This window comes from Nymphaea colorata, chromosome 1 (assembly GCF_008831285.2).
Source record: "Nymphaea colorata isolate Beijing-Zhang1983 chromosome 1, ASM883128v2, whole genome shotgun sequence".
NCBI lineage: Eukaryota > Viridiplantae > Streptophyta > Magnoliopsida > Nymphaeales > Nymphaeaceae > Nymphaea > Nymphaea colorata.
In genome coordinates, this window is record NC_045138.2 from 14,326,433 (window position 1) to 14,349,323 (window position 22,891).

At 38.2% G+C, this 22,891-nt stretch overlaps 3 protein-coding genes across 5 annotated transcripts; all 3 read right to left on the reverse strand.

Moving 5' to 3' along the window:
- Positions 1–406: 406 nt before the first annotated feature.
- On the reverse strand, positions 407–4,337 carry LOC116246406 (uncharacterized). 2 transcript variants are annotated; one of them, XM_031618273.2, is made up of 5 exons: positions 4,177–4,337; positions 2,914–3,167; positions 2,465–2,676; positions 1,515–1,776; positions 407–935 (listed from the first exon to the last, which is right to left on the reverse strand). In XM_031618273.2, exons 2-5 carry the CDS (start codon positions 3,163–3,165, stop codon positions 618–620), a joined length of 1,044 nt encoding a protein of 347 aa, XP_031474133.1. In that variant the 5' UTR covers positions 3,166–3,167; positions 4,177–4,337; the 3' UTR covers positions 407–617. The 2 variants fall into 2 exon arrangements, with proteins under 2 accessions (XP_031474133.1, XP_031474134.1); XM_031618274.2 differs by lacking the exon at positions 4,177–4,337 and adding an exon at positions 3,340–3,469.
- Positions 4,338–11,462: 7,125 nt separating this feature from the next.
- On the reverse strand, positions 11,463–15,733 carry LOC116246405 (uncharacterized). The gene is made up of 5 exons (XM_031618272.2): positions 15,494–15,733; positions 14,906–15,159; positions 14,583–14,794; positions 13,721–13,988; positions 11,463–11,938 (listed from the first exon to the last, which is right to left on the reverse strand). The coding sequence occupies exons 1-5, from the start codon at positions 15,582–15,584 to the stop codon at positions 11,645–11,647; spliced, it is 1,119 nt and encodes a 372-aa protein (XP_031474132.1). The 5' UTR covers positions 15,585–15,733; the 3' UTR covers positions 11,463–11,644.
- A 2,749-nt stretch (positions 15,734–18,482) lies between these two features.
- On the reverse strand, positions 18,483–22,717 carry LOC116245852 (pentatricopeptide repeat-containing protein At1g09900-like). Of its 2 annotated transcripts, XM_031617434.2 has the most exons (3): positions 19,437–22,717; positions 18,993–19,119; positions 18,483–18,915 (listed from the first exon to the last, which is right to left on the reverse strand). In XM_031617434.2, exon 1 carries the CDS (start codon positions 22,116–22,118, stop codon positions 19,938–19,940), a length of 2,181 nt encoding a protein of 726 aa, XP_031473294.1. In that variant the 5' UTR covers positions 22,119–22,717; the 3' UTR covers positions 18,483–18,915; positions 18,993–19,119; positions 19,437–19,937. The 2 variants fall into 2 exon arrangements, with proteins under 2 accessions (XP_031473294.1, XP_031473295.1); XM_031617435.2 differs by lacking the exon at positions 18,993–19,119.
- Between the last annotated feature and the right edge of the window lie 174 nt (positions 22,718–22,891).

Consider the following 22,891-nt stretch of genomic DNA (forward strand, 5'->3'; position numbering starts at 1 on the left):
CCTCGACTGGTATGAACTGTTAGTAGAGATAGAACTTGCCATGGTTTGCGAGCTGGAGGCAGCTGAATTTGGCAGCTACCAACTGGGTCATTAACAATAAAAGGAGCTAACGAGGAAGACGAGGCATGAGAGAGATGGAGGTAGTCCCCTACCAGCAACCACCCTTGACGATTATGGATATCCATTAGCCCGTTTAATAATCTTACATTTTACATAACGCATCTGTCATCGTGCAGGGCCATTCCTTAGGCAATCCATGCCAAAATCTCTTCCAGGAGGCCGTTTTCTGATATTGATGGTGAAAGGCCTCAAAGATGTCATTCCTCTGATAAAGCGAAGTAATTGATCTTGCACAATATGATCTCAAAACGTAAAAAGTACGAGAATATGTGCACAAGACTGGAACTTGCGTTAAGCTTCTGAACTATGCCGACGAAGCTAAAAGTGCAGCAAATGAAACTGAGGGAATTTATCCACAACGTGAATTAGCACATATTTTGTAACCGAAAGCAGTAAAAATAATAGAGTGCCTACTGAAAGGAGAAACCTCCCAAGAGAAGGATATCGTGTGACACTGTGCTGGGGGGACTGGGGAGACAACAGTGATGAGAACATCCTTAAACAACGGACAAGTTTGTCGGTTTCTTTCCCAGCAAAAGTGCCCTCATAATTGCATCAACAAAATTGTTGTCACACACGAACATGTGTCCTGCACCTCTGATCTCATGGTACTGTATCCATGGCAGTTTCTTTGCGATGTAGTTCTGTAGCAGCACTGGCACAAACCCGTCCTCATCACCTTGCCAAAGGTGAACAGCACCCTCATTGTTAGGAAATGGGTTCTTAAGGTCCATGGGATCGAACTCCCAACTTCCGAATCCAATAATTACATCGCGATTGAGGCATTCATATTCACCTTGCTGCCTTACTTCATTCTGAATAGTGAAACAACCAAACAAGAGGAAAGCAAAACAAAGGGACTTATCAGGAAGAGGAATGCATTCTAGAGAAAAAGCAGCAGATCCAAGTGATCAGTTCTTCTTGTGTTACTATCATGATCATTAACTCTTCTTCAAACTCAAAAAGTTCAATAATAGGCTAATAACGTGAAAATTCTTCTCTAGGCATGAAGAATGTGAACATGTTTTTGATTTACATTTCTTCAATTTATTGTACATGCCCGCATGGGCAAGATTCAAAGATCACGTGTGAAAACCAAAGTTTTACAGAAGTTGAAGAGCGTTAAATTTCCTCATTTCTTTAGGACACTCTCACATGGGTACGATTCAAATACCAAATTGATATCATGTGAAGAATGTTTGGAACTTGGAAGGTTTCTGTTCCCTATGAGTTATCTCGATTCTCAACCATTTATAATTACATCAGTTCCAAAAACAAACTGAAACATATAAAAGGCCGAGAAGGGTTTGATAGAGCACAGACATTTGTTACTTTTGTAGACAAAATTGAGCGTTGAGTTCACTGCAAACACAACTAAAATATGCTAAACTTACTTCATGAGGCAAATTTTGATACTTGTCTGAAAGTGACCTATCATGGGCATTGTAGAGTTTTGGATCGTCTGCTTCAACACTCGACGCAGGAAACAATTTCTGAGTCATCCACCAGTATGTTAACCAAGGCAGATAGTGAGCAACTCGAAGCATCCACTGATCTTGTACAAATTGCTGGGAATATGCCTCTTTAGATAGTTTGGCGGGAAAACCAGACCACCAATAGTTAACGACAGGAGCCAAAAATGTTGCCCCTGCCAACCTGCATTTTCAATATCGAACATTACCATCCATACCCACTGAATAAAAAGGGCAACTCAGGCAGGAGATCAGAGAATTGAAATTTTACAGTACCAAGATAGTAGTATCCAGGCACCTTAGACGCATGTTATATTACACTAGAAATGGTAATGCGATTAACTGGAAGCTTCTTTGGTAGATAGACGAATTCGTAAAGCAGTCAAGAATTTCAGTGTTATTTTGAATTCCAAGTACTGCATTTTCTTTGTCATTTTGAATCAGCTGATATTGCCGTCAAGATATTTTTACCACCATTTTTTGTTCCTTGTACATTTCAAAACTCTGTATATTGGTTTTTTCCTATTTTGTAAGAACAACAGTAAAACACATGACTTGTACCGGTAAAATACCAACCATTTCAACTATCAAATACTTTTCATGTCTTCCATTTCCCTACTCCTTCCGTGGAAAAGCTACATTTTGGAAAAAAGGAGATATTGAGAAAAACTTGCCAAGAAATAGCATTAACTAGCTAAAAAGAGAAATCCGTTCTTCGTTGCCATCAGGGAAATGAAATAGCTCTACCTATTAACAGCATGAAGAAGTTCAAATCAACCACGACAAATTGAAGATGAGAATGTTACCAGGAGGAGCAGATCGAATATCAAAATTTTCAAAAGAGGGGTTCTTCTAACTTATGTCTTCATTACCTGTGGGGTATGTACTTGAGGCAACTCCAAACATGCTGGCCTCCCATGGAAAAGCCAATAACATAGAACTTAGGACCAAGCTGCAAACTATCTGCAAGATCTTCAACGTCGAGTGCTTTGCTTTTAACAGATTGTCTGGGATGTGGATCACTCTGTCCATACCCTGGTCTGTCAATGGCCACAAAATAGGCATCCAACTCTTCCAACAGATCCTGATCACCCAAAATAAGTTAGTCAAGTGTTCCTGCTGAAGACACCACACAGGAAAAGATGAGCTTTTCTGGTGGTTGAAGTAGAGTTTTTCTGGTTTTAGATGGGGAAACGCCAGTCAGTATTCAGCAAGTCTAAAATACTTGGGAGTTTTCCTTCATCATTAGCGAAGAAGAAAAAAGGAAGAAGAAAGAAAACCTAGATGAACACAAGCAGCAGAACAGAGAAAAGAATTCTACCATTGTTACAGGCAAAGCATCGAGGCGACATTGATCAAAACCATGAACATAGATGATCTTATGTTTTGCTCTCTCTTTAGGCACCCCCAGCTCTTTGTACGCTAGATATCTTCCATCTCTGAGCTTTATTCTAGTTGCTGTGACAGGAGGACCGTTCCGAGAGCCGCATATCTTAGGAGGAGGTGGCTTGATTGCCTGGTAAACCCATGCTACAACACCCACCAACCCAACTATGGCGATTTGGGCAAGCATAACTGCAAGAGATTTGGATTCAACATCAAATATTTTGCTTTCAAGTAATAGTCAATTCATTTTCGGAGGGTCAAAAGTTTATAGCATTAAGAGCCAGAACACCAGAAGTGAAAAAACACCAAGAACAAAACTAATAGGGAAAATGTCAACAGAGAGTAAGAGTACTGAGCGAACAGGAGAGAAATTAAAGCGTCTTCTTGAACTCAAGTGCTCCCAAGATTTCTCAGTTTGGCTCTTTTTCTTTTGGTACCAGAGGTTGGAGCTGAATCAATGGTTCCTTTTGAAAATTTTTAAACCAGCAATTTTGTTATAAGATTAAAGCCGTGAAGAAAACTACAACAGTAGATAAACGTCATTATCTCTACCGATCACTTCTCCACCTTTTCTGTCACGCAATCTTCGTTTGCTCCTTTGTGAAGGTATCTATTGAAAGACTCAATGTATCGACAGCATAAAAAAGTCTCGTTGAATCACAATAAACACAAAAAGGAAACAGAGAGGGAATTTGACCTATGATAGCGTTGCCATCTTCTTTAAGCTTCATTAGCTTATTTCTTCGTTATCATTCACCAACACTTGCAGTAAGGCATTTTTAAGGAAAAAAAATACAGAAGGTAATAGCCTTTCTTTTTGAGTTGCAAACTTCCAGGACCTTGCATTCCTTATTTTCAAAAAGTGAGAAAGAATAGGAATACCAGGAAAACCAGGAATCAGCACCACAACGAAAGAAGCAAAGAGATTATCATCCTCCATTATGAAATCATTCTCTTTGATAAGATGACAAATAACAAATGAGGTGAAAAGAACTTCAACCAGGGTTCACCCAGTATTTAAGGTGGGATCTAGAACGGCTAGAAATTTTTGAGAAGAAGGCGGGAAAAGATTAAAGCCTTCCATTGACACACAAAAGCAGCAAATTGAAAAAGAATGAGAAAAAGACTAAAGCCTTTCACTGACACAAAAAAGCAGCAAATGAAGAGAAAGAATGCCAACAGAAAATGGAGACTCGACCTGACGATGGAAGAGATTCAACTGTTCTGGTGCGCCTTGCTTTGCTTGCCCTGCTGTTTTCTAGCCGAACTCGTTACTTTATATTGTCTGGTAACTTGGCCCAAAGAAGCAGACCATTTCAGAAAAGGGCGAAGATGATAAATTAGTATTTCTTCGTTTTTCCTTCGTCAAGAGGATGAATATGACAAATTAGCATTATTTGTTGACTAATACACTTTTTCGTTCCTTCCGATTAAAACGCCGAACGAATCATCGGCTATCAAATTATCCATCTAACCATGAAAAGCATTCAACAGTCATTGTTTGAAACTGTCTTCTTCCATGTGGTAGAATTTATTGCACATTAGTTTATGTATTTGACTACCAATTGTTGTTCGTTTGCTTGCCAGTTTCCAGAATGGACCATTAAGAGAAAATGTTTGTAGTACAATAGTGGAATACATTGATTTTTACTAGTTCGACCACTTTTTGTTCCGAAGTTAAAACACTTCTTTTCTTAAAAGGAAAAATCTTCAAAAAGAGAGAGCTGAAAGTGCCTATGAAATAAGAAAAGATTCGGTGAAAACATAAGCGTTACAAAAACATAAGAAATGCTGCATCTAACATATGATTGCGTTTTTTGAGGTTAGGTTTTATTCAAGTACTGAAAGAGAAGAACGACATTTTCATGAGCATTTGGTGAGGAATAGCTTGGTTTAGGACACTATCTTTAGACCATATCAAATACAGTCTTCCTGTTTCTGATTATCTTGATACGAGTTTCACTTTTGCTTGTCAACTAAGGGCTTACCTTTATTTGATTCTAGTTCTAAGGCATATATCCATGATTATTATGATAAAAATAAGAAACCCATTTAATATATATGTATGCTTTTCTTCATAAAATTGGTTTGTTTTGTCAAAAGTAGTTCTAAATAATAGTTTCTTGTAGAACTTAACGAAGTTGGTAAGACATAAATAAAATCCATTTGAGAGGTAAACCCTAGGTGATCAACGTTATGAACTCCCCGCTCCCACCCACCACCAACACCAGATTCCACAACCAAGTCTTTCATAAGATTCGACAAGATCCAGCATGAGGGCCACACAGCATCAAATGCAAATCCGACTCTCTGGGACTTGAAAGAAAATTATGAGTTCATATGATTTGAAATTTGGAAACGAAAATCTGGATATCTTAAGATCTGAGATGCTTTCGTCTTCATAATCTGAACTAATTTGAGAATTCCTTCTTTCATCTGCAATATAAGAAACAGCCAACCACCGATAGTTGACGGAGAGCATCAAGAGACAAGTGAGAGAAAGTGGTAGATTGGGCAATTGCAAGCCACATGAAACGAATAATTGAAAGCATGTGGTCTCATATCTCCTTTTATAATAACCAGAAAACTGGGAACGAGTAGCCCTTCGTCTGGTTCGTTTATGGCTCAATTATTAAAAAGGAGCAAGTGGATGTTCTTTTTATTTTTAAAGTTTGTGTAGTGTCCGTTTGGATTTCGTCGGATTTTTGATTTTTTTTTTTTTATATAAAATGTTTCAGGTTAAAAGCTTAAATTAATACACCAATTCGGGCTGACTCATAGTGGGTTGTTCTATTTTTCATGAAACAATGACTGCCCATATATTGATTACGTTTGTGAGATATGAGACGACAACCAAAAAAAGGAAAAATAAAAAATACAGATGCTTCTTGTAAAGAATCACTCTTTTGTTTTTAGCTGAGAAAGACAATTTATTTTTAATAATTTTATTTTTGTTATTTTATATTAAAAACTTAATGCTCAAGATACTTCACAAAAGTTTATCTTTTATATATTTTTTTAAAGGTGAGTCCTAAGAAAGCAACTGGTCCCCCTTTATATGTTCGCTAGTTCATAAAGCATGTTTCTGAAAAAAAGAGATTTTTCTTATAAGAGGCCCAGTATGCTACCAACCTTACTTCTTCCTTTTCATATTATTTTTTTGCCAACAAATGGTTTCTATATTCCCACTCCAAAATTATAAACTTATAACTTATTAATCATTATTTTATTTAAATATTAACTGACCCAAACCCACACTGCTCCAATCGGCCCCATATTCACCGATATTTGAAAAAGCCCCTGCAGCAACACAGTGAGGGGCCGATCATGTCGGGCCGGACCGCTATTGACAGTGTTGCTTATAAATATTTTAATATTTAAGAATTTAAGATAACTTCACTGCTCTCGGGTGGGACCGGAAGTCCTTCGGCCGCGCCAAATTTTGAATTTCAAAAATTTATTAGATGTTAAAAATAAAACGTTATGGCTCTTAAAATTTCCCTTACAACCTGTTGGGATGAAGAGAAATGTGTGAGTTTCAAATTTCTTTTAAACGGTAGGGTAAAATACTCTTCTTGCTCACCAAGCTCTCGCATCTCTCAATTGGCACAAGGGTCTCACAATCTTTTATGCCCATTCATCATATGTAGTAGAGAAGACACCATAGGATTGGTGTAGGCAACTGCCCACCTTAGCCTGCACAATTCTTTATAAAATTTCTATTTATTATGTATTGGACTCGCGCCTAACCATATGGGGTGCCCACACCAAACGCATATATGCACCAGTGTCGCTCTGCTAAAATTTTCTGACTCTGTCACTAATTGGATGAGGGTAGATATTACCTTCTTCGTACTTATTTGTAGTCAATCAAGATAGGAGATTTCCAAATGAAATTTGAAATTAAAAGAAAAAAATAGGTCTTTTTTGGCAGGTCCGGTTGTTTTTGAGAAGATTAGGTGGGAAAGCGAAGTTTGAATGGCCAAAAACACAAGGAAAGCCCTATGCACGCATCTTCCATATCTCTCTCTCTCTCTCTCTCTCTAGAAAGAATACGTTACTATGTTTCAAACAATAAATGACATTTTTATTGAAAGGGACTAGAGTTGAATAATTGTAAAGAAATATTAGTGTTAAAATCTTAGCCATCGGTCACTTTCAGAAACCAAGATGACTTGACTGTCATATCATATATTTTAATTCCAACTATATAGCAGTCAATTTCTCCATAAAACATGTTATTTCGTGGAAGAAACAAATATGATCATGCTAAAAGAAATGAAATGAGCATGTGCAACAAGACTACTTACTTATTCTTAGTTGGAGAGAAATGAAACTAGCAAAAATGATAAGAAATACAAGGGAGTTGAAAGCTGCCGGCCAGTGTCCATTGCCGGACGGATAAAATTAAATTTTACGATATTAAAAGGTGTCGTAAATGGTTTCTAGTCATGGGACACATTATTGTGACAGTTTTTAGCATCACAAAATTAATAAAAAAAAAACTCATATGAGAATAAATGTTGGCTGGCTGATTTCGAATTTTTATCAAATACAAAGTAAGATATTGACAAGCTCATCCCCACGGCTTTGGTTGAACAAAATAAACCCACGACTTGTGTAGACTCTGACAGAGAGCAAAGTTGTTAAGAGGATGCATTATGGTGTAAATTAATTTTAATGCCAAATTTGTAAAACATGTTGTATTAATAAAAATAATGGAAAAATATGGAAATAAATAATTAAAAGGACAAGTATACACACACACAACAGTATAGATAAAAGCCATTCTTAACAAGCATCTAATAATTAAATAGCACAAACAGATCATATTTGACAAAATATGTCACACCCAAAACACAAATCATGGTTTCCTTTGCTAAGATTGCCCTGTCGGCCAATTCAAAAGAGATTTTCCATCCAACAATTGAATAAATAAATAAATAAAATGTGGGGGTGGGGGTGTGAGGGAGATGGGTAGATGCCAAATCCTTGTTGGAAAAAGTCTCTCTCTCTCTATATATATATATATACATATAATCAGCATTGAGCAGTTTAACATTATATATGTATTTGCATATAAAAATTTCAAATTTGGTAAAGCTAGCCAAACTTTAAATTTGGTGTAGTTTCAAAATTTTGGTAGGGACCAAAATCTATTTTTTCAAAAATTTTATATAATATAAATGTTTTTTTTTAAATTTACATGTTAATTTAAAAAAAATTAAGGGGAGCCGGCCCTTGGTTCAACCAACAATTGAATAAATAAATAAATAAATAAAATTCTCAGACGGCCTTAAAATTTGATGAAGTCGATATCGAAGTGGGAATGGAACCTATGGCAATGAGTTGGTTTAAGAATCTCAAGAGCAAGAGTTTGTTTGAGACTCTTAGAGGGAAGGAACAATATTTATATTCCTCGAAGCAAACTTCGATGTTATTAAAATTGTGTATTTCAAGAACATGTATCTTAAGAAAAAAAAAAGATACAATGTTCGCATAAAGTATTGGCGTGGCTCTTTTATCTCTATTTCGGGCACATTTACAGAAAATAGAAAATCACGAATCTTGGCAGAAGACAAAGGGGGAAAAAAATTTGAGAGCTAGGCAAATCATGTATTAGAAATTTGGTAGTTGTTGATATGCAAAGACTTTTTTTTTTTTTTTTTAATTATTAGTGGAGTTACACCTTTCAACTGTTGCTTGACTTACTTTAGTCACAAGTGGTACCTCTCAACCAAACATATCTGGTTTCACTAGTATATATATATATATATATATATATTTGAATTTTTAAGGTTTTGACTTGTTTTGAGTGCTTGGGTGATATATATATATATGTATGGGGTTTGAGTGAACTTAAGTTAAATCATTCAACTTGAGTGTCGCACTGACCATCATCTACATTTCAGAAAAACTGCTAAAACATGACAACGATTATGAGATTCATATCTCAAACCCCTTAAAAGTCGCACTGACCATCATTTACATTTCAGAAAAACTGCTAAAACATGACAACGATTATGAGATTCATCTCTCAAACCCCTTAAATGTGAGTCGCCTGTTGGCCTTAATGAACTAAAAAATTCAAAAGTTTTTTTGATACTATAATAAAATAATGTCAAAAAAAGACAATTCAAACAAAAGAAAAATTCTTAAATTTAGTTTAGGTATGATCTATGTGATAATTGAATTTACAAAGAAAACAGAACATTTTGTTGTGGCTTTCTGCGTGGAATGTATGGAACGCAGTTGATGATTCATTATTATTTTTTTGATATACGAGCGCGGTTAGTTTTCTGCGTATGGTCTTTGACAAATAATATTAACAATTGTTTTTCTAAAGTAAAAAAAACTAATCAATTATTGTGCAGTCGGCCGACTTCCGAACTCTATTTTCAAAAGCTTTGTCTGTCGTTGCCGCCAACAACCTTCGCCACCACGACGTCGACGTGATTGGGCAATGAATGGAAGGTTGCTTCCCACAAATTAAAATTTAACATTAAATTTTTGAACTGACAAGCACATGATCTGTACTGCGGATCTTTTATATTGAAGCTTTGAACTGAAAAGAATTTTTTATTAGCATTTCTTTCTCTCAAGCTCCTGTTTGTTTCAAAATTAGATGACAGAAGAAGGAAAAGGTATGAAATTGGATTTTGATTTGAAGAAGCAAAAGCGTGGAGGAAGCGAGAGGTGATATTGAATGTTGCCATAAAAAAAAGAACATGACTCAGATGAATCCTCTCGAAATCTCTGCCCACAGGTTTTTCTGGTTTCATCTTGTTTGCACACACTCAAAGCTGGATCGCCTCGCCTTTCCTGTACAATTTTTTTTTTTCTTGCTTGAAGCAAACATCAATCACCATTTTGTCACCCACTTTCCCATTTGACACAAACATCACCTGCCATTTTCTCACGCCCTTTTCTTACCTGCCTTGTTTATTATACTCCATCAAGACAATGTTATTTTCGCATGAGTAATACTTTCCTTGCAGGCACCCGCGCACACACATACAGACACACACACAGAGGATCGAAGATCTGAATATCAATACCTTTCTTAATTCCTCTTCTGGTTGTCGTGAAAACAGTATGTTGGAGTTCATTTGGTAGTGAAGCCACCAAGTTTAGAGTAATGAGCTATGCTAATCAAGTCATATGCGACCTAAAGTCACACACGGGTGGCAAAAGGACTCTCGTGCTCCTGCGAGGTGTGCAATGAGTGTAATAACTTAACCCATTCCGGCTCGGGTTATTAATTTGGCAGATTTCATCTCGTCCTTTGAAGGTTTCAGTTTTCAATTTTAAAAAGGCTAAGAACCAGAACGACTGATCATTTAACTAACTCCTTTATAATGCCTTGAAAATTTCCAACAATTTTTAATACATGATTAAGCTTTTTATAATAGGGTTTTACAATCTACCTTCTTTTAAGGCACATGTCCATCCAGATAGGACCCAGGGACGCAGTGTTGAACCAGCCTTGGATATCAATTATGATAACCCAGCTCCATCTCAATCTGATCTCGTGCTTCTGGTTTAACATATTTGAACTCACCCCTCAACAGTTTTAGTTCTACCTCCAAAAAAAACTAGGAAAACTAAGAACAAGAATAGCTAATCACTTAACCAACCCTTTTATAAGCCCATGATCACTTAACCAACCCTTTTATAGGCCCGTGAAGATTTCCAATGGTTTCAAATATGAGATTGAACTTCTCGTAACAGTGTTACACCGAGTACATCGTGAATGCAATTGATGTTTGACAAAAAAAAACTAATCACAGCATACTTTTTGAGCTGTCTAACTCTCCTTGAATTAGCAGTCACCTCAAATAAGACCGGATGCTTGAACTTCGCTGCATACCAATTTCTGGGTATTCATAAGTTCTTTAGAAAAAAAGCATGCCTATTGAACTGACTTTCAACTCAATTCCCTTCGAATATCTTGCATGCCATGCTCATAATCATGCATAGAATGTGCGTATATATATATATATATATATAGTAACATATTACTCATATGCAGGCTTCATAGTTTGTTAAGCTGTTTCTCCGGCAAAGTAACCATACTTATAGGTTAAAAAATACATAAAATTACATGAATGAGAAGAACATCTTCAAAATTTGATGTTTAAACTGAATTTTACAAGCTTAAAAAACTAGGATTCTTAACTTCTAAATCCTTATAAAATCTAGTTTGTATATCTAATTCATATAAATTTATATGGTTAGGTTTACAAAAACACAGAACTCAAAACTTGATAGTCAAAGAGGCAAGATTGACTGTCCATATATATATATATATATATACACGCACACGCAGACACTTACGTTTCCACCACCCTCTTGATGCCCTGCACGTGCTCGTGCGTGCAGTCTACAACTGATCTTTTATATAATGAGCATCTTATCATGTTTACAGGCTCAAACATACCAAACACAAGCATTCCAGATCAGATTCGTACGACCAACTCTTCATATTACAAAAAGAAGCTCATAATTAACTGGCAACCACGTGTTTAGAATCTGCAAGGGAAAAAGGAGAAAAAGAAAGAGGAAGCAAGCTGGCGTACAGAATCAAAAGGGAAAGGGAAAAAGATGGAGGCAAAATGGAGAACAGAATCATGGACGCAGTCAAAACTCAAAAGCAGTAGGCTTTATTATTCTCCTTGCAAAAGCACTTTCAAAACTTCCACGCTAAAACCATCTCTAAAGATGAGAAGATGGCCTGCACCTCTGATCTCATGGTAGTGCACCCAAGGAAGCTTTTCAGAAACGTAGCGCTGCAGAGATACTGGAACCAGGCCATCGTCATCCCCCTGCCAGAGGTGAACAGAAGCTTCACCGTTAGGAAATGGGTTATCTAGATCCATAGGATTAAATTCCCAGCTTCCGAATCCAATATTCATATCTTGATGGATAGAAACATAGGCACCTTGCTGTCTACTATAACCCTGAAAATGCATACCAGAAAGGAAACAACAAACAATGTGTGAGGGAGAAAAAGAGGTGCCATCTACATAAAAGAAATAGGATTTCAGAACAGAGGAGATTAACTAATACTGACAACATACGGAACCAGCAATTCAACAATTGTGCATCAAAGTTGTAGAAAGATATATGTCAGATATGCGGATTATTGCAATCTAATAAGCAGAAAAGCACAAGCATCAATGTTCCCAAATGCAGAATGTATGGACCTAGAGAGCAAAATAAGATCAATGTAACAAACACAAGGTGGCCATAGAAGTTTATACTTTAAAATAGTGAATAATAGTATGGTTGCTGAAGGTACCTTTGGGGAAACATCTAGCAAAAAAATCAATAAGCAAAGTCATTTCAAGAATTTAACTGCTCATAGTGCAATACTAAATTATTGGTAAAGGAAGAAACACAGAACAATTTATTGCAAAAGCTCATCGCACTTTATGGTAGCCATTTTGCAGTCCACTACTGACGTAGTGCATATCCTCACACGACGAAAAGGATCCAGCATCATTATGAAATTTCTCTTTCCATAGTTAAATATTCTGCATGCATCTATGTCTGTTATGAATAGTTTCCTCTGGAATAGCTCACTAGAAGAACATGACGAATCTGCCAGGATTCAATTGAGTCAGTGTCATGAATTTTCAACAGAAGAATGGGTACAATAGGAAGGAAGAACAAATTTGCACTTTTATGCACAGAGACTGAGAGTCAGGAGTTGAAATAACTCCAGGGAACTGGCATGACTGCAAAGGTCCAAGGCTTATAATAGCTGAGGCAAATGTTACAATGCTTTTGAAACAGAAACACCACTAATAAAAAAAAAATTAAAATAATTCAAAAATTAATAGGCATCTAATAATCCTTTAGCCTACAATACTGCATTCTAGCCTTGAAAATTTCAATTGACAGCTAAAAACGTCTACCAAGTACATCTGAAAAGGATGTGTCTGTACTGTCTATTAGAAAACAACCGTCCATTGGTTTCCTTAGTTTTCAAGAATTTTTTAGATCGTAAACTGGCTGAATTGGTTAGCAACAAAGCTTCCAGCGGAGTAAACCATAAACTGCTGCAACTCAACTCCTTCAGTCAGGCCTTGGAAGGGATAGCTGACACTCTAAAGCCTGTTCCGTACATACTTTCTTCTAGCTATACAAGACATGGTTCAGTGGTCAAGACTTGGAATACCAACAATCTTCCAGACTGCTCGGACCCTCAACCAAAAATAATTTCTTCTGACTAGTTTCCAGTTTTAATCAATAAATTTTGAACCGACAAAATTATTCTGTGACACAACTTGCACCTTAATCTGGACATCTGGTTCCCTGTGAATGATAGAAGTTTCACAGTTTCTACATAATAGTTTCTTATCCAGGAATATTATATGAAAAATACTTCCGTTCAAATTATGGACAAAAATTAAGTGTACATAAACATGAACTGTTTCATTTCTCTTGCTATAATTTTACAGATCATTGCTGTATCAACATCCTAGGCTTAGGTTTCAATGCATTTCAGAATGCATGTCACTAATGAAGAATGGACCATGATTTTAGATGTGACCTACAGGCCAATGCACTCATCTTTAACTATGAGTTCGAAAAAATGGTTAATGAATCTGCCCTAGACACTACAAGTAGGCAAAAAATTAAATTGTGGTATAAGGTGAGATCCTACAACCACTTCTGTACCTAGGCATTAACATGAATGACTCAAAAAATATACTTTGAGATTTATAAGGACAAACCTGAGAACACGTTTTCAAGTCTCTCAACTTGTGAATCAACTCCATATCTGGAGAAGTAAAAACTCTAGGATCTTTCGATGCAACACTAGAAGAAGGAAACCATTTTTGAGTCATCCACCAATACGTAAGCCAAGGAGCATAGTGAGCAACCCGAAGGGCCCACTGGTCCTGTAAAAGCTGCTTGTTGTAAGCTTCTCTTGACAAATTAGTAGGGAAACTAGGCCACCAGTAGTTAACAACTGGAGCAATTAGTGCTCCTCCTGCTATCCTGTTGCCAGTCAAGTTACAAAAATTAGTTCTTACCTGGAAAAAACTAAGTTGATTAAATTTCTAAAATACAAAGGCAATGTGCAAAGTATTACATGAAAATTAACATACTCAGTCTGCATCTCCTTTTTACAAATATAATATGAAATGTGAGACAAACTACACAAGAACATTACATCAACACCTTTTCAAGATGGACCTAAGCCACTGTGTATCCTAAAAGGATGAGCACCAACTATTAAACATAAACCTTTCCTCTTGTCAGGCAAAACTATGCACAAAGCTTTCACATATGCAAACTTAACAACTTGGAGGTCCTGTAAGCCAGGCTATTGTCATCTGCATACTTAGAAGAGAGCATTAATTTCCTGAAGGGAAGACAAAAGAAAATTAAGGAAATCCTCAGAGGAAAGTAAGCATTGACTACATACAGTTGATGTTTAGTGCAAAAAATGAACATCAGAAGCACCACAGCGGCATTTTGGAAGGTCGCTTATTAGAAAAGGTAAGAATGTTACGTGTGCAACAGTAGATATGTTAAAACAGGAATACCAAACAACAGCAAGATGTGGATGAATAACGTTGAACCAAGTACCTGTGAGGTATGTATTTAAGACAACTCCAGACAGAATGACCTCCCATGGAGAATCCAATCACATAAAATTTTGATCCCAACTGCAACTGATCTGCCAACTCTTCAATGTCAAAAGCTTTTCTCTTCACTGAGTGATTGGGATCTGGGCCACTCTCTCCATATCCGGGTCTGTCGTAGGACACTAAGTACACTCCCATCTCCTCCAAAACATCCTGAAATACCACTCACATTGATACTTCCCACTCTGAAACAGATGAAATGAAATACAAAAGAACACCGAAAGATAAAAAAATGAATCACTTTGCAAGAAAAAAGGTTCATACCGGGGAAACAGGCAAGGTCTGAAAACGACACCCATCAAAGCCGTGAACAAAAATAATCTTATACTTTGCTTCCGTTTTAGGAACACCAAACTCTTCGTAAGCAAGATATCTTCCATCTGCGAGCTTAATTCTAGGTGCAGTAATAGGAGGACCATCTCGAGATCCGCATATTTTAGGGGGAGGTGGCTGGATCGCTCGATATCCCCATGCTAAGAATCCAACTAAAACCACAATGGCAATCTTTGACAAAAAACCTGAAACATCCATTTTCACATAACATACTCAAGATAAGATAACCAAAATAAAAAGGAAAAAAGGAACCAGAGAACCATTTTGATTACATGAACATAATGAACACAGAGAAAAGGAAAAGAAGAAAAGGAAACACGAAGTGGGCAGCGAATTTCGTAATCTTAAACTAATAAGCTCACAGGGAAACCAGAAAACAACCCCTTATGCCACGAAAACAAAGAGGAATGAACCAAGAAAGAGAGTAAAATGAAGGGAAAAGGACTATGTACCCCTAAAGTTCATGGAAGAAATGCAGACACAATTGAAAAGAAGAAGATTAAGGGAAAGAAGACTCGCCTGCGGAAAATCGGAAATTGTAACCTCGCTTTGATTTCCTGGTGTGAGCCCTCGCTGATGCAGCTGAAATCTTACGATGGGAACCTGCCATCGACCGAAGAGAGAGAGAGAGAAGAAAGACAGACAGACAGAAAGAGTCTCTCTCTTCGTTCTTCGGCTGCCTTGCTGGCTACCGTTGTCCGAAAAATGTCACACACCATTCCCGTTTACCCTTTAAGAAGCCCAAGTTTTCCAAAAGCCATCGATAGTCATAGTTTCACACGAACGGTTCTAAAGCCGTTATATATATATATATATATATATATATATATATATATATATAAATGCTCAAGTTTTGGGTCACTAACAACAAAAGCGCTCACTTTTTGGGCGTGCACAAAAGGGCCCTCAACTTTTACTGAACACATTTGTGACTGCTTCCGACGAAAAATGTTACGTGATAAACAAATTTTCTAAAGTACCCGTTATAGGTTAATGAAAGGACCCACGACCTTATTGTAAAACAGAAAAGAGAATTTTTTTTCATGTTCTACTAGTCCGAACCTCTATGTCTCATCTCATTTTTCAGCCACCTCTTTTAGGTATCTCGGGCTCAATTTTTTTGGTGCCTACTTCCAGCGACACCCACACTCTTTTTCTCTTTCTCTCACCAAGTCATGGAGAGAAGGTTGAGTTAGGTGGGTTGGGTGATGTGTTATAGCCACTTTCTCGTTCAAATCTTGGAGGGTGTTATTTCAATAATCTTAAACAATGTTGAGCTTGAGATAGATTAGGAATACCATTATGACTGTTATTGTCCCTCCCTCTTCCCCCATGTTTTCTTTCTCTGGTTTTATGGTAAGGCGTGCTAGTTCAACCTTGAAATTTTTGGCAGAGCAATAAAGAAAAAAGTTTTACAAATGATGCAGTAAATGGGTGGGGAATGTTACCATGGGGCTCCGCCACTGCTTTCGTGTCCACGTCGTTCGCATTTTTCTGTTGTTATGTGAACGCTTCTTAGTATGAAGCATCTTGGTGCACAATGTTTGCTCGTGGAATTATCCTTTCGTGGCAAATGCTCATTGCCAACGCCTCCATTTGTTTGTTGAAATGCCCACAAAAGCATTCAGTCAACAACAGCCTTCATGGTTGTATACGTAGCTGTCATGTGTTCACTGTGAGATAGTTTGCAGGTAGGGAGAGGGAGAGGAAAAGAGAACGATTATTAAATCACTGATCTGAACTCAGTCACTACGACTGCCCAGCAGTTCCTGTTGCAAATTTGTAATTGAAAAGTTCTGCACAAAAACGTAAAAACAGAGGTAAGACACAAAAAGATAGATGACTTTTTGGGATCTTAAAAAAGCAGTACATTGTTGGCTGAAAGAAGAGAAACCCACTAGAATTCAAATTAGAAGGGGAAATAGAACAACGTAGCTTAGGTTTTAGAGGTCACATTAGAATTTTCAATAAGAAAATAGGGAAAGAAAAGCTTACCATAAAGGTTGGCAATGGCATATGAGATAGCTAGAGCTAGCCGGTGGAGACACCCTTCCCACAACCTGACATGTCTTGCCCGAGCAACAGCTTCAATTGCTCTCTTTCTCATCAACATTTTTTCTAAAAAGAAAGGAAAATATTAAGTACCAAGCTTCAACAAGCTCTTGAACTGTGACCAGTCCTAACACAATCATTAGCTGAAAGCTAATGCTGAAAATTGCACCTCTATCCTAGAATTTTGTTTTCTTGTTTGCTTTTTTTTTTTTGTCACCGAATTATCTTATGCTATGGAGCCAAAGAATGCAAAAACTTGTAAAAGACGATTTCCCCGAGCTACTCAGTTCCTCGTTGCTTCCACAACATCAACATGTTAAGCTCATTGAATTCCACAACGTGTTAAACTCCCCGAATCACATCCATTCTTTCTCTAGAGAGAGAATAAAAAATATGGAGATATGAGTTTTAAATACATATATGGGGTTGGGTCGAGCCCCCAATACTCGACTCGACAAGTGTTTGTGTGTTTTTAATCGGGTCACCCCGGATGTTATACTTTTTAATCGGGGGTCACCCTGGATGTTATAATAACCAGCCCAAGCTCGGCTCATCACAGGTTAGATATCCAACTACCCACTGGGCACCCGGCTTGTTGCCCACCTTTCAATGCAGTAAAAAATGTGAAATGTAAGCTTGTTTTTGTTAGTTTTTCAAGAGTTGAGTGTGATTTTCTAAAATTCTCTGTTGTGGAAATTAGTTTTTCTAATGGTGTGTCGGTTTACTGAAAGGACTGGGCCGAGGAAGGAGAGAGTAACGAGAATACAAGACAGCCACTCTAGGTGCTACTTAATTATATCTACTCAATCATTGTGCTATATCGAACTTAAAATAACATCATTTTGGAATACGATCACTATTCTCGTATACCTACATTGCCATATCAGTAAAATCAATCCAATTTGCGTTCTAATATGACTCATTGGTTCTTTTTATCGCTTTTCTTTGTTAAAAGTTTCCAACGTTGGTTCAACTTTATCTCATAACGGCGTTTGAATCTAAGCGTACGCCCAAGCCCAATGGCTGCCACATGATAAAAAACGGCAAAAGGCAATCAAAATTTGAGGAATGGAAATGATCTTTCGAGAAATTTGACAAAGTTAGAGTGGGGATTGATTGTATATCACAAGGAGTCTCTCTTCCCAACAGCGGGAGCCATGCTAGAAGCCGCAGATTGCTTAGGCTGGATGTTACATGTTCTTTCTGCTTGCATTTTATTGTATGACAGAAAAAAGGAGCTCTGTTGCATGTCAAAGTGCATCACAAGCTCAGCCAACTTAACCAAGCCTTGGATGATACGAGTTCAGCCAATTAAATAAATGAGAACTTCAACCAACAGAGAAGTAAAGCAGAGGCTTGTCTAGAAGCGCCCACACACGCGCGCACAGAGAGAGAGAGTATATATATATATATATATGGTGAAATGGCCAAGAATCTTGAAGGGAAAGTTTGGTGGTCTGGAGAAGCTATTCAGGTGCATGCATTCTGATAAATTCTCCACAGTAAAAGAGTGGTACACGTCGAGGTCTGACTTTCTCCCCCCGTGTTTTAGCTAGAAAACTTTCTTGACACAGAACTTATACCGGACAACTTCACCTATGTTGTAGGTCGTTACTAACCAGAGACATTCTTCACAAAAATCAGGAACATTCTTCACTCGAGGTAAAAACACTATGAAGAAGAGGCGCATCTTCAGATTGAAATCATGAATAGAGATCACGACGTCATGAATGTATCTCCCATTAGCCCAAGTGCTCACAGCCAAAAGGAACAATGCTCGGGCTCATATTCTCCAGACCAGACGTGCTTGATGTTTTCGACGATCACCATTTTTAACAGGCTCCCAATGGTCTCTGAAATTTGGGAGGAAAATAGCCATAATAGATAACCTGTAAATCACCAAAATTCCACATTAGTTCCTCCAAAGAAAAAACATCCACGAAGAACCTGAACCCCAGCCACACACCCAAAAAAATGTAATCCACGGTAGGAACTGGTCCGATCAGTCCCTTCATATGTTGCGTCAATCCTTGTAGTTCAAAACCCTGTAGTTGAAAGCGCGGATCTCTTTTCTTATTTCTCTTTTGCATAACCTGACAATGTGGATGAGATCAACCTTTAGCTAAGAGTGTGTTATATTAGATCCATGCACACTAGGGTTCAGTACTAAAAAAAAGTTTTATTTGTCAAAGTATGTTGAAGTAGACATGGTAGCTGAAAACATGTGGTGTAAAAGACTAAATGGAAGAGATAGACATCAGATAATCCTTAGCCAGTAAAAATTTTCAGCAGAGAATGTGGACAACAAGCAAGCTGATTAGCTATGAAATGTTCCAGCAAATCTCACAAGAAGCTCCCAACGGAGTACTTGCATTCGGTGGGTCAATGATTAACACTGTTCAAGACTCACCAATTTCATGGAAGAAGCACAGTCTCTGCAGCTGTCTTAATAACATTGCCTCCGGAGCGTTCAAATCTTCAATACTGCAAACGAATTAGGGTTTAGGATTTTGGCCTTAAATTCCAAAAGTAAGCCAACCAGAATCCACAATCTGCATGACCAAGCGAAGCCAGTATTTGGCAGTCACAGTAATGGCAAGCCAATAAAGCAAAGATTGTTTTGTTGAGACAGATTTGAGACCACGAAGCCCAGGATCACCTGCAGAACAGCATTTCTCTAACATATTTCATCACTCATAACACACAAGCCCCATTAAGAAATTTTCACAATGAATGCCCATTAAAACGGTCTCGTGAGACGTGACAGCAAGTTTTGCTCAACAATTAGCCCACATAGCTGTCATGGCATCTTGGTAGCTCCATGCTCCACCTCCTACTACAACACAGTGCAGGATACCAACAGGATGCTCAAAAGAGTGTGGTATATGTGCTTACAATATATAAGCCTCTGTCAACCAGGACTTACAGCAAATTGATCATGACAACTACAAATTTTTCTCATCAACACCCAAGTAGCTCTCATGGCATCAGGGTGGCCCCTTTGGCCTCCTTGTGTCATAATCCGCTTCAGGATCATGAAAGAAATTTCATCTGGCTCACATCCTTGAATTGACATTTCGACTAATAGCAAGAACACCTGCCAAAATTTTCTTCTTCTCAGTAAGGCATCTAGCAATATGTTGTATATAACAATACTAGGATATATCTCCTTCTCTTTCATCTGGCAGCAAAGCTTCATGGCAGCAGATATACTTCCCTCCTTGCAAAGGCTGTAAATAAGGGAACCATATGTAACAGCATCTGGCACAAGACCAGAGTCATAAATATCATTTAGAAGCTTTGCCACTAAAAGGTTTTTTTTCTCCTTTGCAGCTGCATGGATGAGAATGTTGTAAGAAACAATGTCAGGGAACATGCTATCGAAACGTTTGATGTCCATGAAGAACTTATAAGCATTTCTAACCAAACCTTTCTCGCAAAGACTGTGAAGAAGAACATTATACGTAACAATGCCAGGAGCAAGGCCTCCGCTGGCCATGGACTTCAAGAGCTTAAAACATTCTGAGTACTTGTCCTCCAAACAAAAGTACTGAATCAGACAAGTATAACTTATTGCATCAAGCTTGTAGCCTTTGACTTCCATGACATGCAAGACTCTTCGAATCAATGACGAATCCTTCTGCTTGCATGAAGCAGAGAGCATTGTATTGCAAGAAACCATGTCAGGTCCACTACCCATGTGCTCAAACAGAGAGAAAAGTTCACATGCTTCTTGAAGATAACCCCCCTTGCAAAGCCCATTAATTATTGTATTATATGTACAAGCCGTTGGGAGAAAACCATTTTCTTTCATTTTTGATGCTTGAGACAGAGCTTCTTCCAAGAGCCCTTCATGACACAGACAATCAAAATAAATGTTCCACAAGACAACATCAACCACACTGCCCATAGCTGAAACACTGCGCAGAAGCTTAATGGCAGAATCAGCTTGGCCAGCATCAACAAGAGCACCAACCAAAGCACTAAGCGTGAATGCATCAATTGGACACCTCTTTGCATCCATAACCCGTAACAATTCACAGGCATCCACAATCCTTCCCTGCCGACATGATTCACGAATAATTACATTATATGTGATGGAATCTGGTTCACATTTCTGCTGTTCCATCTTACCCAAAATAGTGAACGCCTTTTCTAATTTCCCATGCTCACACAGAAATTTAATCAGCGCCGTGTAGCTCACCACATTAGGCTGATGCCCGTCAAGCACCATGTGATTCAAAACCCAATTAGCATCTTCCCACAACCCTTCTCTGCAGAAACCATGTATCAATGCCGTATACGAGTACACATTACTCGTGTAACCCTTCTTCCGCAAGCAAGCAAACAGCGCCAGAGCATTAGCATTCATTCCAGATTTGCAGAATCCATCAATTATAGGATTGTAAGAATACAGGTTGGGGTAAAATCCTTTCTCGAGAAGTATGCAGAACAATGAAAATGCTTCCCTAATGCAAGCACAGCGAATCAGCCTAAGGATCAAAAGATTCACACTAGGTGGAGTCGGAATGTATCCCCACTTCAACATCATCTCTACTACAGTAACAGAGGCGACCAAATCATCCACTACAAGCAATTTCCTCAACACCACCATCAAACAAGTAAAAGAAGGCAAAAGCCCGTTTTCATACATATCGCAAACAACCCGAAAAGCGTCGTTATAAAGCCCCAACTTGACGAAGCCATTAGTGAGTATGTTGTACGTAGAGGCGTTCCATGAGAAGCCCGACTGCCTAATTTCACTAAGAACTACGGAAACATGATCCAACGAAACGTTCCTCGCTTTCAAGTAGTGGTACAGAAGATGATTGTAGTCGAGAATGGTGGGCTTACCTCTGATTTTTCTCATGTAATTCAAGGCTTTTAGGGCGTCGGCGGGGCACCCATTGGAGGCGTAAAATTGAACCTCCAGCTGCAGGAATCTGAGAAAGCTGGCATTTTGGGGCCCCTCCGCCGGCGATTCTTCAGGGAGATTCAGGGCTTCAAGAGCAGATGAGCGGAGGAATCGAGAGACAGGGCGGAACGCGGGGAGCTTCTTTTGGATGCCAAGCGCATGACTCTTACAAAGCATCGAGGTGCAGCGAAACCTTCCCCGTTCATCGGAAAAGAAAAAAAAACCCTTAAAACCCTAAACCCAGGACGGCCATTTTAGCTCAGAGCTGAAGCTCAAGGCTTCTGCCTCCACGTTGAACAGCGGACAACGGGTCAGATGCATATGGATTGGATGATCCGAATTAAGAACCAAAGAACATAGATAGACTCATAGAGATCCTAATCCAGGTTGTAGTTGGAATTAGATAAGCGAACGAAGAACAGTTGGATCTGGGTGCCCAACCATTCTGTATAGAATGCTGGAATGAATGACAAATATCAACGGTTGAAAACAGGAACCCTAAAGTAGGAACTAAAGATTTAGGAAGAACACTGGAAAGAACGATAACGATCAACAGTTGGAAACAGGAGCCGTATATAGGAACTAAAGATTTGCAATGGGCAGGAAAGCTGGGGACGGAGTTCAGATGCAAACTGATTCTGACTAAAGATCGAGCATATAAATGCTTGATTTTCAACCCGAATTTGACTGCGAACCAGTTAGATTAGACCCAATGACACTTGGACCTAACCAAATCTAAATATCGCTCTCTCTCTCTCTCTCTCTACAATCTTCAACTTTTCCTCATGTAAGATTTGGTTTGTTTATAAAACCATACCCAGTAATGTTATAGCTCAAGATCATACTTAGAGAATCAGAGTGAGTTCGATTGACGAACCATATCACACGGATAAACCGGCGATCGATGTCCAAGATTGTCCAGCGGATCTTCTCATATGTAGCGATCCACA

Bases quoted from the DNA above. Each gene is read 5' to 3' on its own strand.
- LOC116246406 (XM_031618273.2), bottom strand. From the start codon at position 3,165: ATGCTTGCCCAAATCGCCATAGTTGGGTTGGTGGGTGTTGTAGCATGG. The intron at 2,677-2,913 runs GTAGAATTCTTT...TTGGGTGATCAG, and splicing joins ATGCTTTGCCTGTAACAATG to GATCTGTTGGAAGAGTTGGA. The intron at 936-1,514 runs GTAAGTTTAGCA...TTCACTATTCAG, and splicing joins ATCAAAATTTGCCTCATGAA to AATGAAGTAAGGCAGCAAGG.
- LOC116246405 (XM_031618272.2), bottom strand. From the start codon at position 15,584: ATGGCAGGTTCCCATCGTAAGATTTCAGCTGCATCAGCGAGGGCTCAC. The intron at 14,795-14,905 runs GTATGAACCTTT...GTGGTATTTCAG, and splicing joins AGACCTTGCCTGTTTCCCCG to GATGTTTTGGAGGAGATGGG. The intron at 13,989-14,582 runs GTACTTGGTTCA...GACTGGCAACAG, and splicing joins CTTAAATACATACCTCACAG to GATAGCAGGAGGAGCACTAA.
- LOC116245852 (XM_031617435.2), bottom strand. From the start codon at position 22,118: ATGCTTTGTAAGAGTCATGCGCTTGGCATCCAAAAGAAGCTCCCCGCG.